The sequence below is a fragment of the Grus americana genome, unplaced genomic scaffold (assembly GCF_028858705.1).
Source record: "Grus americana isolate bGruAme1 unplaced genomic scaffold, bGruAme1.mat scaffold_848, whole genome shotgun sequence".
NCBI classification, from domain to species: Eukaryota; Metazoa; Chordata; class Aves; order Gruiformes; family Gruidae; genus Grus; species Grus americana.
The window spans coordinates 128,509-144,951 of record NW_026562047.1 but is presented as its reverse complement, the minus strand read 5'-3'; the positions used below and the strand labels follow the sequence as shown (position 1 = coordinate 144,951).

At 52.3% G+C, this 16,443-nt stretch overlaps 1 protein-coding gene across 1 annotated transcript; it reads right to left on the bottom strand.

Annotated features, from left to right (window-relative positions):
* Positions 1-304: 304 nt before the first annotated feature.
* LOC129201205 (olfactory receptor 14A16-like) lies at positions 305-15,243 on the bottom strand. The gene is made up of 2 exons (XM_054812360.1): positions 14,991-15,243; positions 305-1,281 (listed from the first exon to the last, which is right to left on the bottom strand). The coding sequence occupies exons 1-2, from the start codon at positions 15,241-15,243 to the stop codon at positions 305-307; spliced, it is 1,230 nt and encodes a 409-aa protein (XP_054668335.1).
* Positions 15,244-16,443: the final 1,200 nt, after the last annotated feature.

Here is a 16,443-nt window from a genome sequence, read left to right as displayed (position 1 = left end):
CTCTTGACTTTCCCAGGTGACCTTTGCCTTTCCCGAAATCCTACCTGCACAATGAAGTTAAGGCTCAAAATTTTCTCGTTTGTGGAAGGATCTCAGAAAGGCACTGCAGGGCCCTTTTATTTATTTTTTATTGTAACACAGAGAGAGCAAGGCTCTCCATATACACAGCCACTCAGTCAGAAAAGAAAGCAGACAGTGAATGAGAGAGGGGATGACAACATCATTACAAGTAAAACACCATGCCAAAAACCAAAAAATGCAGACAACAGACTGGACCTGTAATAAGTTACATCATAAATAAATGCTATGCAGAAGAGGGGCAGTTTTTTGCTTCTGAATAACATCCGGTCATCAGTTTCCACACTGCATCCTTGAGCTCCTGGTTCCTCATGCTGTAGATGAGGGGGTTCACAGATGGAGGTACCACCGAGTACAGAACTGCCACCACGAGATCCAGGGTTGTGGAGGAGACAGACAGGGGCTTCAGGTGGGCAAAAGGTCCAGTGCTGATAAACAGGGAGACCACGGCCAGGTGAGGGAGGCACGTGGAAAAGGCTTTGTGCCGTCCCTGCTCAGAGGGGATCCTCAGCACGGCCCTGAAGATCTGCACATAGGACACCACAATGAAAACAAAACACCCAAAGGCTAAACAGGCACTGACCACAAGAAGGCCAACTTCCCTGAGGTAGGCATCTGAGCAGGAGAGCTTGAGGATCTGGGGGATTTCACAGAAGAACTGGTCCACAGCATTGCCGTGGCAGAGGGGTAGGGAAAATGTATTGGCCGTGTGCAGCAGAGCATTGAGAAACCCACTGCCCCAGGCAGCTGCTGCCATGTGGGCACAAGCTCTGCTGCCCAGGAGGGTCCCGTAGTGCAGGGGTTTGCAGATGGCAACGTAGCGGTCATAGGCCATGACGGTGAGAAGACAATACTCTGCTGAAATGAAAAAAACAAACAGAAAGAGCTGTGCAGCACATCCTGAGTGGGAGATGACCCTGGTGTCCCAGAGGGAATTGGCCATGGCTTTGGGGAGAGTGGTGGAGATGCAGCCAAGGTCAAGAACAGAGAGGCTGAGGAGGAAGAAGTACATGGGGGTGTGGAGGTGGTGGTCACAGGCTATGGCGGTGATGATGAGGCCGTTTCCCAGGAGCGCAGCCAGGTAGATGCCCAGGAAGAGCCCGAAGTGCAAGAGCTGCAGCTCCCGTGTGTCTGCGAATGCCAGGAGGAGGAACTGGGTGATGGAGCTGCTGTTGGACATTTGTTCACTCTGGGCTTGGGGAACTGTTCAAGGAGGAAAACACAGTCAGTTAGCGGAGACTTCTCTGAGCAAAATGAAATCCATTACCCATAGACTCTGCCCCTACTGCATACAGACCTTCTCATTTCCCAGGAGACCTCCTACACTTCCATGGGTGCAGCTCTGGTTGGTGCTGGCTGATTTTGCTGTGAGGAGCAGAGCCTCTGCCCGCTGGCTGCCGAGGAGTCAGCCCTGCTCTGCAGCAGTGGGTTCATGGGAACGGTGGGGACAGGGGCCAGTCCTGGGTTTGGCTTTGTCAGGTGAATCCGCTCCTAACGAAAAAGGGCCTGTCAGCATCTGCACTCTGCGGACTAAGGAACTAGGATGGCAGAAGGCAGTTTGAGACATTCGAGAGGTGTTCTTGGATGTCAGAAACCCTCAGCATTTCTGCTGCACTCAGGGAGCACAGAGTGAGTCGTGCGAGGCAAGAGGATTGCCTGTGGCTTAGAGCAGAGTGAGGGGAGCTGGTCTGTCCCTCCGTCTTGTTCCCAGCTTGTACCTTCATGAGGTGGAGAGTGACCACACTCTTAGGTTATGTCATACAACCAGACACTGCTGAGAGCAGAGGCATCCAGTGCAGACCACAAATTGTCTCACCCTTTCTCAAGGTCTCAGCACCCCACTTCTAGACAAGAAGAAATGCGGCTCATTTCACCAACCCAACAGCTTTTCCTTGGTTGTAGCATCTCGGCATTTCTCCATGGGGCTTTCAGATAACACAAAGGTGCTATGGGGCAGGCTTGCATCCTGGAGGGCAGCTCACACCTTGGAAGGACACCCCAAGGACTTAGCCAAGTGTCCTAACGACAGCACCTGATTAAGGGAAATCCAGCTCATTCTCCAGCCCCACAGACTCCATTGCCCACAGCCCCACACGTCAGAGGAAAGCTGGGACACTTGTTCCCAAGGACATGCCCACATGAATGGATGAACAAGATCAGCCCGTGACTCTGCAGCTGAACCTCCCACCCCCAGGGAGTCTGACCGCAATAAAAAGGTAACTTTAAAACAATCACAGGGAGAAACAAGGAAAAGCACAGGGAGGGTCTGGCTGAGAGAGGCCAGGGCAGAGACAGCCGGGCACTCGGGAAAGCGTTACCCTGACCCAGCTGTGCATGTCACCTCCCAGAGACTGATACTGCAGGACAGTTGCCTTCCATCCGATTGCTGGTCAGCGGGAAATAAATATGTGGCAGGAGGGATGCCCTTTGCCTCTTCTGCTGGTCTGCTGGACAGAGAGGTGACTCCCACCCTAGACCCCAATGGCCGTGAGGGCCAAGAATGTGCTGGGTGGGAGGGATGAAGGGGGTTTCTCAGGGAAGGCGTCTGCACTGCAAGGGGTGGCCGGGAGGTGCCCGTATCTCCCCTGCAACAGGGTTTCCATGAGCAGTTCCTTCCTTTCCTGCCCATCTCTCCTGCCTGGAGCTGTCCCTGCCAGGAGCTCTTTCTCTGGCCCCACGTCTCTTCTCTGCTCACAGACCCCATGCCAGCCCCTGTGTGCCCAGCTCTGCCCTGCAGCCTCTCTGTGTGTGTGCAGGGGCTACAGAGAAGGTCACACAAAGCCTGATGAGACTGGAAAGGTGATGCTGGTGCTGTCTGTAGCCCCCACAGCTGCACACTGAATCACAGATGAGGAAAGCTCCTTAGCCATACAGGAGACCCTCCTTTGATCTCTGGATTCAAAAGCCCCCTTGGAAATGTCCCACTGCCCAACCAGCCGACCAAGATGAGAAACCTCAAAAGACAGACACCTTCCCTTACAGGGAACACCATCTTGAAAAGACCCCTTGGAAATCCCCAGGGCTACCCTGGAGCTGTGAGCAACCCTGACCCACGCAGCACCCTCTCGACAGCAGAAGGACCCTGCCCTGACAGAGGTCGCTCCTTCCACCCACAGCTTCTCCCCACAGCGCCATGGGGAGCTCCCCGGGCAGGCTGAGGGTGACCCTGGCAGGCGGCAGAGTCCCTGTGCCAGCACACAGCCCCTGGGGTGCAGGGACCCTGCTCGGAAGGACAGCCCTGGGCACCCCTGGCTGCACACCCACCTGCACACCCCTGCGGCCGTTCCTGGCAGAAGGCAGCCGTCATGCCCTGTGCCTCTGACGCTGTGGCAGGGAAGCCCTGCTCTGCAGCACGTCCTCCTCCTCCTCCACACCAGAGACGTTGTGAGCGTCCTCCTGATAGATCCCACAGGCTGTGGCATGTGCCAGCTTTTGGAGGTCTCTCCAGGAACTGCAGCTGCTTTGTCCTGCTGCCACAGACCTACCGTGCCAAGTGCTGTGGAGATTTCTCCTCCTGTTACTTCGCAACATTCTCACACCCCAGACTGCCTCTTTCCTCTCTTCTCCTCGCTCCTCTGCCCTCGCTGCCTGCAGGCAGTGCCCTCAGCCCTGCTGCACTTTGCAGAGGAGCTGCTCCTGGGCAGAGCTGTCTCTCTGCAGCGCTGCCCGCTTGCCATGAGCTCCCTCCATCCCAGGAGCCCAGCTCAGCTCAGCAGCAGCACAACAGCCCAAGGTGTCACTTTCTCTGCCCCCTCCCCACCCTCCCCGACTCCCTCGAGGTGTCCCTGGGCCTCCAGGGCTCACAGCTCACGAAAGGCAGCAGGGTCTCTCCTGGGGAGCAGAATTTGAAGCAGACTGAAGTAATCACCCAGTGTCCCTCCCTAAGCACTGGACAGGCTGATTCCTGCGATGGGAATTGCTCTTCCAGGGTGTGCAGATCTACAGGAGGTGTCCATGTTCCCCTCTGGAAACCCCCATTCCTGCCCCATTGTCAGGCAGGACACACAGGCAGTGACAGGCAGGGGATCATTTCCTTCTGTGCAGGGCAGGGATGGAACCAAGTCAATGAAGGCATCTCAGCTCTCATCAGTATTCCTGAGGCCAGAGGGGATTCAGCTTCTCCAGTGCAACCCACAGACCCACTGGAGGTGGGATTCCTCTTGCCTCAGCTCAGCTGCAAAAAAATCATGGAATCATAGAATGGCTTTGGTCGGAAGGGACCTGAAAGAGCATCTAGTTCCAACCCCCCTGCCATGGGCAGGCACACCCTCCACTAGGCCACGTTGCCCAAAGCCCAATGCAACCTGGCCTTGAACACTTCCAGGGAGGGGGTATCCACAGCTTCTCTGGGCAACCTCTTCCAGGGTCTCTCCACCCTCTACAGTGAAGAATTTCTTCCTAATATCTAATGTAAATCTCCCCTCTTTTAGTTTAAACCCATTACCCCTTGTCCTATCACTACACTCCCTGATAAACAGTCCCTCTCCAGCTTTCCTGTAGCCCCTTTAGGTAGCTCTCTGATCATCTTCATGGCCTCCTCTGGACTCACTCCAACAGCTTCATGTTTTTCCTGTACTGAGGACCCCAGAGCTGGACACAGTACTGCCGGTGGGGTCTCACAAGAGCGGAGTAGCGGGGCCGAATCACCTCCCTTGACCTGCTGGTCACGCTGCTGGTGATGCAGCCCAGGACACAGTTGGCTTTCTGGGCTGCTAGCGCACACTGCCAGCTCATGTTGAGCTTCTCATCAATCAACACTCCCAAGTCCTTCTCCTCAGGGCTGCTCTCAATCCATTCCCTGCCCAGCCTATAGTCATGCTTGGGATTGCCCTGACCCACATGCAGGATCTTGCACTTGGCCTTGTTGAACTTCATGAGTTTTGCATGGGACCATCTCTCCAGCCTGTCAAGGTCCCTCTGGATGGAATCCCTTCCCTCCAGCATGTTGACCACACCACACAGCTTGGTGTTGTTGTCAAACTTGCTGAGTGGGCACTCGATCCCACTGTCCATGTCACCGACAAAGACATTCAACAGTACCAGTCCCAGTACCGACCCCTGAGGAACGCCACTCGTAGCTGATCTCCACTTGGACATTGAGCCATTGACCACAACTCTTTGAGTGCGACCGTCCAGCCAATTCCTTATCCACTGAGAGGTCCATCTGTCAAATCCGTGTCTCTCCAATTTAGAGACAAGGATGTCGTGTGGGACAGTGTCAAATGCCTTGCACAGCTCCAGGTAGATGATGTCAGTCACTCTTCCCTTATCCACCAATGCTGTAACCCCATCATAGAATGCCACCAAATCTGTCAGGCACAATTTGCCCTTAGTGAAGCCATGTTGGCTGTCACCAGTCACCTCCTTGGCAGCTCCATGATCTTGCCAGGCACAGAGGTGAGACTGACCAGCCTGTAGTTCTCTGAGTCTTCCTTTTTTCCCTTGTTAAAAATGCATTTGATGTTTCCCCTTTTTCAGTCAAATAGGTGTGAGCTCCTTATCTAAGGTGCCATGTTAATAATGGAGATAGAGGCCAGGAGTGAACTTTTCTGATGCTAAAACCTGGTGCCATTTGAGGTGCCACAGGTGGTCCAAGGCACGTGCAGGTGGCAGCAAGCTGTAATGGAACAATTGTGAGGGACAGGGCGGCATGTGAGGGCATCACCTTGGAGGCTGTTGGGGAATTCCTTTGGCCAACAGACATGACAGCAGATGCTGACATTCAGTACAAAGAATCCTGTCCCTGATCAGTAGGTTCAGGGCAACCTATAGAGGTGTTCCTCTGACCAAATGGAGGCATGTGCCATAGGGACGGCTATGTCTCCTTCTCTTCCCCATCAGCTGTATTTCCCAGGTCTGCCCTGACTATAACGTCTCATGGTCTCCTGTCAGGGCTGCACAGCCCAGCCCTGCTTATCTCGGGCATTGGTGAGGACAGCAGGTTTTGCTGGCTCTGTGGGCACCTCATGTCAGCTACCTCATCATCTACGTCTACAGCTCATATCATCATTGACATTGCCATCTACCACATAGTCCAAGCGCGTCTCTGCTATGAACATAGCGCGTCTTTGCATATATGGGCCCTTGGGACGTCAGAGGGGCAGACTGGGGACCTTCAGGAGGGATCTCATGAGCAGCAGTACTGATAGGCAGCAGAGCCCAGCACAGCTGGTGTTTCAGGACAACCTCCTGCAAGGACAGCAATGGTGCATACAGACAGTCAGTTGACTCTCATAAGGGAATTCAATGGCACCAAGATGAGCTGTTGCTACTGAAGTTAGTGTTAACATTTTCCCTCGTCTTCCTTTTATGTACCCATAGAAACTTTTCTTGTTGTCCTTGGCATCCCTGGCCAGATTTAATTGTATCAGGGCTTTTGCTTTCCAAACCTGATTCCTGGCTGCTCAAACAGGTTACGTCCCCCGTAAGAAAGGCACGCAGACTCTGTGAAGTATCATTTAAAATGCCATTTGATGGAGCAAACACTATAAACAGTGACTGAGGCCAGCTGAACACAGGGCTGTATTAGGAGGACTGTGGCCACCCAGGCAAGGGTGTTATCACCCCCCTTGACGCAGCGCTGGTGTAGCCACATCTGGACTCGTGTGCCTGGGCATGGGGTTGCCAGCCTGGAGGAGTGGGCAAGAACTGGAGCAGCCCCAGAGGACATCTGCCAGGAAAGGGGGTTGGGGCCTCTGTGGAGAAGCTGAGGGACTTGGGTGGAGCAGAGGTTCAGGGCACTACAGTAGCAGCTGAAAACTGCTGGAAGGGTGGTTTCAGAGATGATGGAGCTTTTCTTGGTAGTGGGAAGAGAAGCAAACCTTCACAAAGTGCAGCTTGGAAGGTTCAGACTGGATGTGCTGAAAAAGAAATGTCACTCAAAGGGTAGCCTTGGGGTGCAAGAGATCACCCAGAGGGTGTCTGGATCAGCCCATGGCTTTGTGGTTCAAGAAAAAGCAGCAAGAGTAGAGCGACATCAGTGAAGGTAACAGAAATGCTGAGGTGAGACCTTGGTGGGAAATAAAGATGAGTGTCCGCAGCCTGAAGGGAAAAAGGTGCAGGCATGTGACAGTATACGAGAGCTTGCAGTGGAGATGAGCAAGGGTTTGGCAAGGCTGACAGAGCCAAAAGGACCAAGATCATTTTCCCCTTGGCTCTGGGCTTTGCCTCTGCCACTGAGACCTACCTGTTAAAACATTTTTTTTGATGCTCTGGACTTTGTTTCTTTTTCACCCCTGCTTGGGGAGGCCCAGGTTGTTGCACAGTTTTCCCACACTGAACATTGGTCACCTTCACATCCCACTGTATCCATGAGCCGAAGGAGGCCACTCTCACCACATTTGTTGATGACACTATATTGGGAGGATCATTCTTGTGCCTTAGGATGGCATTTGGGAGAAACCCGATCAGTAGGTTCAGGGCAGGTGGGAAGAGTGTCCTGTCAGGAACTTCATGAGACAGAAGAAGGAGAGTAGGCAAAACACAATCCAGCAGTGATCTACATGATCCAGTGTGACCTAGCAGCAAAGAAGGCCAGCAGCGTCCTGGAGTGTATAAAGAGGAGCCTCACCAAATCATGAGGGAAGCGATTGTCTCCCCCTGCTCATCACTTGTCAAGCCACCTCTACACCACTGTGTCCATTTCTGGACCTCCAGTTCAAGTGTATTGGGTCTGGTTGGGATGGGGTTAACTTCCTTTGTGGCAGTCCTTATAGTGCCATGTTTTGCATTTGTGCCTAAAGCAGTGTTGATAACACACCCGTGTTCTGGCTGCTGCTCAGCAGCGTTTGCACAGCTTCGAGGCTTTCTCTGTTTCTCATTCTGCTCCTGCCCAGCAAGTAGGCTGGGGGTGGGCAAGAAGTTTGCAGGGGGACAGAGCCGGGACAGCTGACCCCGACTGACCAAAGGGATATTCCATACCATATGACGTCACACTCAGCAATAAAAGCTGGGGCAGAGGAAGAAAGAGGTGGAGTTTTTGTCATTCAAGGTGTCTGTTGCTGGGGGACTGGCTGGGTGTCAGTCTGCTTGTGGCAGGTGAGACGTGATTGCCTTTGCGTTGCCTCTTGGTTTTCATTTATGTTAGGTTTTCTTTTTTCTCTCACCTATTAAACTATTTTTAGCTCAGCCCACAAGCTGCACAACAACCTCATGCAGCAGCATGGGTAGAGACCTGGCTGGCTAAGGAGTGCCCTGAGGAGAAGGGCCTGTGCACCAGGACAATGCCACGTGAGCCTTCAAAAGCAAAGTGGAGAAAATAGGGAGTGTCCAGAGGACATCTGCCAAGATGGAGCTAGGGGCCTAAAGCATGACCTGTGAGGTGAGTCTGAGGGAACTGGACCTCTCTACACCATGCCTCCTGAGATTCCTGGGAATATCCACCTTCTTGTCCAGAGGAGTGGGACCATTATGCAAGGTTCCTAGTTTACCTCCAGACCATGGGGTGCTTTAGGCTGTAAACAGAATTGAAAGCCTCTGACTTGGGTACTATCAACTTAATAACTATAGAGAGGGAGGTGGAGGGATCTCAGAGCTTCCAGGTTCCTGGAGAACATTTAAGGCTTGAGAGAAAGAACACTGAAGACAACAGTTTTGGACTCGCATAGACTTTAGATCATTTCACATGTGATGGCTCTGCTCCCCGTTTCAATAGCTGGCACCCAAAAACTTCACCTGCTTTTCCTATCTCTCCTCCCCAAACCTGACCAAGTGATGGGAAGAAAGGCAGCACAAAGGCCATAGGCCTCTCTGCATCAGCTGGGGTCTGGCTCTCAGAGGGCCACAGAGTCATTCCGTTGCACACCCCATCAAGAATCAGGCCAGGAAGTGAGTCTTCAAGTCCCAATCAACAAGGTCCATGGACAGACAAGGCTGTGTCCATGGCTGTGTCTAGAGACCGGGACACCTACAGCATAGATCAAGCTGGGGCTGAAACTCAGTCCTGGGCTTCAGTGTTCTCCTGGGCCCATGGACAGGGATGCAGGTGGAGGCTGCAGGTTATGCTCTTCAGGACCATGAAGGCCGATGGATGCTCTCAGGACCCTGACACTGCCCCCGTGGCATCCCCCCTGCCAATGCCCTCAATAGGCCAGATTCTCATTCCCTGGTGTCCAAGGTCTGTGCGCTGCTAGTCTCCTTCCCCATTTCCCTGGGGATCTGAGAGACTGCAATTTCATGGTCACTGCAGCCAGGGATGACACTGGTCTTCACATCCCTGACCAGCTCTTCCACTTTTGGGAGTATTAAGTCCAAGTGAGCATCAGACTGGGTGGCCTGCTTGGCAGCTGTGCTCAGGAGTTGTCCACAAAACCTGAGAGAAACCTCCTGGACTCTTTGCATCTTGCTGTCTTACCTAACCTTTGAATACCAGGGAGACTGATTCCTCCATAAAAGCCAGCGCCTGTGATCCACAGACTTCCTCATGTCATTCAAGTAAGGCTTAGTTCATTCCTCACCCTGTCTGTATGACCTGCAACTCCATCCTGGGTCTGGCTAGGATGGAGTTAATTCTCTTCACAGCAGCACACAGGGCTCTGTGCTTTGCATTTGTTACTAAACCAACGCTGATAACACACCAGCGTTCTGGCTGTTGCTGAGCAGTCCTTGCAGAGCATGAAGGCTTTCTCTTTCTGACACTCTACCCCCTCTACAAGCAGGCTGGAGATGTGCAAGAAGTTGGCAGGAGCACGGCTGGGACAGCTGAGCTCAAATGACCAAAGGAATATTCCATGCCATACAACATTGTGCTCAGCAATAAGAACTCAAGGAAAAGAGGATGAAAGGGGGACATTCATGGTCATGGTGTTTTCTTCCCAAGTCACTGATACATGTGATGAAGCCCTGGTTTTCTGGAAATGGCTGAACATCTGCCTGCCAGTGGGAAGTAGTGAATGAATTCCGCATTTTTCTTTGCTTGCACGCACAGTTTTTGCTTTAACTAATAAACTTTCTGCTGCTGGGAAAGTCCCTAGGGGAGGACCACCTGTGATCCAGCCACACTGTGGACATCATGTTGGGGACACACTGGCCTCTCCTCATCCCTTCAAATTCTTTTCCAGAGAGTTTGCTACATGCCATCAGTCTTGTCATACATGAAGAAACATGAGGAGATAATGTGAAGCTCATGGACCATCTCCACTGCCACTGGACACCAAGAAGAGAGCTTTGAAATCCAGAGCAGATGTGACAGAGCACTGGAACAGGTTGCCCAGAGAGGTGCTCCTGCTTTAGCAGTGGGCTTGGACTAAATGATCTCCAGAGGTCCCTTCCAACCCCTCCCATTCTGTGATTCTGTGATTAACATTTGGTCCAGTGGAACTCAATAGTACCATGAGCTTAACCCCCAAAACATTGAGAACATAAGGAGAATCAACTCTTTAAAAGACCAGTTCCTTGCACGTTTTCTTGGCAGCAGCTTTGGAGGAAAAGCCCAGCCTTCAGACGCTGCACCTGGGAGATCCCCTTTTGTTGAAGATCTGCTACTGGAAAGGCCACATCTGACACAGTGTTGTGCAAGGGTCAGAAACAACAGCATCAACACTCAAGTGAAGCAGTATATACCCAGGAAAATATCTATAAGTGTGATTATCACAAGGGAAAACAGCAGACTCGTGGCCTAAGATAAATTCTGGGAAATGTGCAGAGAAGGGGAGGCAGGTTATTGTTAGTGCAACAACGTCCATTGAGCCAGTTTCCATAGGGCATCTTTGAACTCCTGGTTCCTCATGCTGAGTTGAGGGGGTTCACAGCTGGAGGCAGCACCGAGTACAGAACTGCCACCACCAGATCCAGGGATGGGGAGGAGTTGGAAGGGGGCTTCAGGTAGGCAAACATGACAGTGCTGACATACAGGGAGACCACGGCCAGGTGAGGGAGGCACGTGGAAAAGGCTTTGTGCCGTCCCTGCTCAGAGGGGATCCTCAGCACGGCCCTGAAGATCTGCACGTAGGACAGTGCGTAAAACTGGGGCACTGTCACAAAAGCAAGTTGGGATATTCATCAGCTGAGGAGGGAGGAGGAAAGGGACACAAGGGTAGAATTAAAAAAGGTTTATTTCATGATTGGGAGACCCCGTCTCCATACGGAAGGAAGGTATCTATAGGGGGTTTTCAAGAGTTTATCTACAGCTTGAAAAGTTTATATATAGCTAAGCATAATCACCCAATAGCACACACTTACTCTTTAGCCCTCTCCAATCACGTTCCATTCCTTTCAAGTGTTCCCAGTCATGCAGCATTGTTCTGCATATGCAGTCAGGTCGTTAAAACATGACCTTCTGCGGTCCAGATGTTCCCCTCCGTTTGCCAGACACAGGTTAATTTTTATTCTCCTTCTCCTTAGGGCCTCCCGCTCATGTCTTTTCTCAGGAGACAGTCTATCTGACAGTCTAGGCTCAGCAGTTTACCCTTTCACCACAGCTAATATCATTAAACTGTGCTGTGCCTGAGCTCTGAGATCTGGTAGCTAAGCCCATAGCCATGACTAGTCAGCTGACAGACCCCTGAGCAGAGATTGTTCTCGAGTTTTTTGGTGTTAGGTATGGACATGTTCTTGAATGATATTTACATGGTATTCAATTTGTTTGGATTTGTTAGCATAAAGCAACAAGTAGTATTAAGTTAAGCAGCTCTCAAGACTTTTCATCTCAGCCTCAGGGGATGACCATGTTTCACCATTCACTATTCATGGATCCAAAAAACACTGGTTGAGGAAGCACATCAAGATGTGTGAGGGGAGGAGCTCCCTGAGGCAAGTCTTTGCTCTTTGACTGCTTGTGCAAGGCTTGGGAGGACTTCATTTGTTGCTCATATTTGTATTGCAGATGGTTGGTCTGCACTGGGCAGGGAATGAGATGGACTGCTACCAGGAATGCCATGGGAGAGGAGATTCGGTGTACCGGGTGTGGCTGGGGTAGAGGTAATTTTCATCATAGGAGCCCACATGGTGTGTGCTTTGGATGGAGTGTCCAGTGAACACAGGCACAGACCGGACTCTACTCTGCTGGTCCTTCATGTCTCTCCCAGGAGGCCTGGCTGTGTGAGGAGACGTTCTTCAGTGCCAATTACCGAATTCTCCCATGAGCGTCCACGATACTGCTATTGTGCCCCAAACCTGCACACTCGCACACTTTCGCTGTTCACAAGTGTTTTCCTCTCTTGGGCATATTTCGGGGCATATCCTCTAGAGCCACTTTGAAAGAAGACCAAAACCTTCAGGCACTGCCCTGAGAAGATCCTTTTTGATGGTGGAAATGGCGTTATGGAGGTCAGATCTGTCACAGAAGTGCCCACTGCCTGTCCCTGCCTGTGGTCACAGGACTGCCACACCACAGGACTGTGACCAAGCTGCCAGAGCACTCAGACCTTACACCAACACAAGGGCTAAGAAGGAGAGAGTGGAAGTGCAAAGTGAAGCTCTGGGAAGACCAAGAACTGGTGCTCCCTGGCAGTGCTGCTGTGCCAGGGCTGGTTTTCCTCTCCACCTCTGCACCAAGTACTTCACCCACAGCTTTACAAAGGTCACAGAGGAAGGATCTCAGACAAACAAGTTGCTACAGGGTCCTTTACAACACCCAGAGAGCACACCTGCCCATTTACACAGTCTGTGGGTCACAAGCAACTGGTGGATACTGAAACAGAAATGGGATGAAGGACACTTTTTGTGGACAGTGTTATTGCAACTGAGAACAGCTAAAAACAAACTATCAAAGAAAGTCTCAGCCTATACTGAGTTACATTACAAGTGCAATGAGATTAGCAGAAGAAAATGGGTGGCTCAGAGAGATCCATTCATAAGTTTCTTCAGGGAATCTTTGAGCTCCTGGTTCCTCATGCTGTAGATGAGGGGGTTCATGGCTGGAGGCACCACTGAGTACAGAACAGCCACCACCAGGTCCAGAGATGGGGAGGAGATGGAGGGGGGCTTCAGGTAGGCAACCATGGCAGTGCTGATAAACAGGGAGACCACGGCCAGGTGAGGGAGGCATGTGGAAAAGACTTTGTGCCGTCCCTGCTCAGAGGGGATCCTCAGCACGGCCTTGAAGATCTGCACATAGGACACCACAATGAAAACAAAACACCCAAATCCTAAACAGGCACTAACCACAATTAGCCCAGCTTCCCTGAGGTAGGCATCTGAGCAGGAGAGCTTGAGGATCTGGGGGATTTCACAGAAGAACTGGTCCACAGCATTCCCATGGCAGAGGGGTAGGGAAAATGTATTGGCCGTGTGCAGCAGAGCAGTGAGAAACCCACTGCCCCAGGCAGCTGCTGCCATGTGGGCACAAGCTCTGCTGCCCAGGAGGGTCCCGTAGTGCAGGGGTTTGCAGATGGCAACGTAGCGGTCGTAGGCCATGACGGTGAGGAGAAAATACTCTGCTGTAATCAAAAAGAGAAAGAAAAAGATCTGTGCAGCACATCCTGAGAAGGAAATTGCCCTGCTGTCCCAGAGGGAATTGGCCATGACTTTGGGGAGAGTGGTGGAGATGGATCCCAGGTCGAGGAGGGAGAGGTTGAGGAGGAAGAAGTACATGGGGGTGTGGAGGTGGTGGTGACAGGCTATGGCAGTGATGATGAGGCCGTTTCCCAGGAGGGCAGCCAGGTAGATGCCCAGGAAGAGCCCGAAGTGCAAGAGCTGCAGCTCCCGTGTGTCTGCGAATGCCAGGAGGAGGAACTGGGTGATGGAGCTGCCGTTGGACATATAGTCCTGCTGGGCATCATCACTGTCCATGGGAAAAAAACAGTTAAATATTTACGTTAGACTACTGTGTAGAAAATCTATGCTATTTTTCCTTGTGCTCTGCTGTGTAGGAGGGGAGACAAGGGGATGGCTCTGGGGAAGGTGTCTGGCATGGCAGGGGATGGCAGGGAGGTACCCAATACCCTCTTCCCCTTCCCCTGGCATTTCTGGGAGCAGTTCCCTCTCACTCTCTGCCCATGTGTCTATTGCCTAGAGCTGTCCCTGCCAGGAGTTTCTCTGTCCCTGGTCTCCTCCCTCTCAGGGCTCACAGACCCCATCCCACCCACTGAGTGCTCAGCTCTGCCCTGCAGACACCTCCTGGCAGCCAGGCACAGCCCAGGGACATCTCTGTGTGTGCAGGGGAAAGGAGCAGCTCAGACAAGTGCTAACCAGAACTGGGGTCTCAGTGCTTTCTCCAGGATAAAGAAATAAGTTCCCATTTCCCACTGCCCACACAGCCTGCCAAGAGTGGGAAACTCAAACAGATTCCTTCCCTTTCAGGAAAATGCAGCTTTGATGTCATTTTTATACGTGTCTTCGGAAATATCTTGGAAATTATCTGGAGCTGTGAGCAGCCCTAACCCACTTTCTCAACAGCAGCAAGACCCTGTCCAGCCAGGGGTCGTTTCTTCAACCTACACCTCCTCGGGCAGGCTGAGGGTGACCCTGGCAGGCAGCAGAGTCCCTGGCCCGGCACACAGCCCCTGGGGGTGCAGGAATCCTGCTCTGAAGGACAGCCCTGGGCACCCTTGGCTGCACATCTCTGCAGCCGTCCCTGGGAGAAGGGAAACAAAAGCCTTGCCAAAGTCTTGCATCCCTGTCCCTCTGAAAGTGCAGCAGGGAATCCCTGCTTTGGAGCACATCATCCTCCTCTTAGCTTGAGAAACACCGAGAGACCCTCCTGACAGATTCCATAGGCTGTGGTATGTGCCAGCTTTAGGAGATCTTTCAAGGAACCACAGCTGTGTATCCTGCTGCCAGAGACTTACCATGTAGAGGACTGCGACGCTTTCTCCAACAGTGAACACTTAGCTGTCCTCCCACTCCAGACTGCCTTCTCTCTCTGCCTGGCTCCTCTGCTCTCGCTGCCTGCAGGCAGTGCCCTCAGCCCTGCTGCGCTTTGCAGAGGAGCTGCTCCTTGGCAGAGCTGTCTCTCTGCAGCGCTGCCCGCTTGCCATGAGCTCCCTCCATCCCAGGAGCCCAGCCCAGCTCAGCAGCAGAGGACCAGCCCAAGGCAGCACTTTCTCTGCCCCCTCTGGGCTCCCTCCAGGTGTCCCTGGGGCTCCGGGGGAACCTGCTGTGAAACAGGCTGAAGGAATCACTGATGCCCTCTCCCGCAGCTGGGGAAGGACACTTCTTTCCAGCAGTGGCTTTTCTCCTCTCAGAGACGGTGTTAGGTCTAAGACTAACTTTTCCTTGTCCCATCATTAGACAAGATAACTAGATCGTGACTGTGAGGGATCTCCTTTACCCCTGCTGAGGGAGGGGATGCAGCTGAGTCAATTGATGCATGTCATTTCTGGGCTTGCAATCCTGGGGCTGGAAGGGGACTCAGCTCCCATGCACACCACAAACCCACAGGAGGTCCCTTGGGAGGAAGTCCTGAAGGGCAAAGGAGTCCAGGAAGGCTGGACATTCTTCAAGAAAGAAATCTTAATTTCAGTCCAGGAGGTTCCTGCAGAGCATTGAGGACAACTTTTTGACACAGGTGGTGGAGGAGACCACAGAGAGAGGGGTGTTGCTGGACCTTGTACTAACAAAGAAAGAAGGCTTGGTTGAGGATGTGAAGGTTGGGGGCAGCCTTGGCTGCAGTGGCCATGAGATGGGGGAGTTCAGGATCCTGCATGGAAGAAGCAGGGCAATCAGTAGGATTACAACCCTGGACTTGAGGAGAGCTCACTCTGGCCTCTTCAAAAACCTGCTTGGGAGAATCCCATGGGTTAGGGCTCTAGAAGGTAAGAGGATCCAAGAGACCAGGTCAATATTCAAGCACCAGTTCCTCCCACCTCAAGATGGGTGCATCCCAAAGAGTAGGAAATAAAGCAAAGGAGGCAGGAGACCTGCATGGATGACCAAGGAGCTCCTGGAAAAACTCAAAGGGAAGAAGGAAGTTTACAAATTGTGGAAAAAGGGACTGGCCACTTGGGAGGAATATAGTCAGAGAATGTAGGGATGCAAGAAGGAAGGCTAAGGCCCGCTTGGAATGAAATCTGGCAAGGGGCATCAAGGACAGCAAGAAGGGCTTTTTCAAGTACATCAGCAGCAAAAGGAAGACTAGGGAAAATGTGGTCCCGCTGCTGAATGAGGTGGGTGCCCTGGTGACAGAGGATGCAGAGAAGGTGGAGTTACTGAATTCTGTCTTTACTGTTAAGGCCGGCTCTCAGGAATCCCAGACCCTGGAGGTAGGAGAGAAAGTCTGGAGAAAGGAAGACCTTCCTCCTTGGTCGAGGAGGATCGGGTTAGAGAACATCTAGGCAAACTCGACATCCACAAATCCATGGGCCCTGATGGGATGCACCCACGAATGCTCAGGGAGCTGGCAGATGTTCTTGCTATGTCACTCTCCATCATCTTTGAAAGGTGATGGAGAACAGGAGAGGTGCCCGAGGACTGGAGGAAAGCCAATGT

Bases quoted from the DNA above. Each gene is read 5' to 3' on its own strand.
- LOC129201205 (XM_054812360.1), bottom strand. From the start codon at position 15,243: ATGATGGGACAAGGAAAAGTTAGTCTTAGACCTAACACCGTCTCTGAG. The intron at 1,282-14,990 runs GCAAGCGGGCAG...CTCCTTGAACAG, and splicing joins TGGGATGGAGGGAGCTCATG to TTCCCCAAGCCCAGAGTGAA.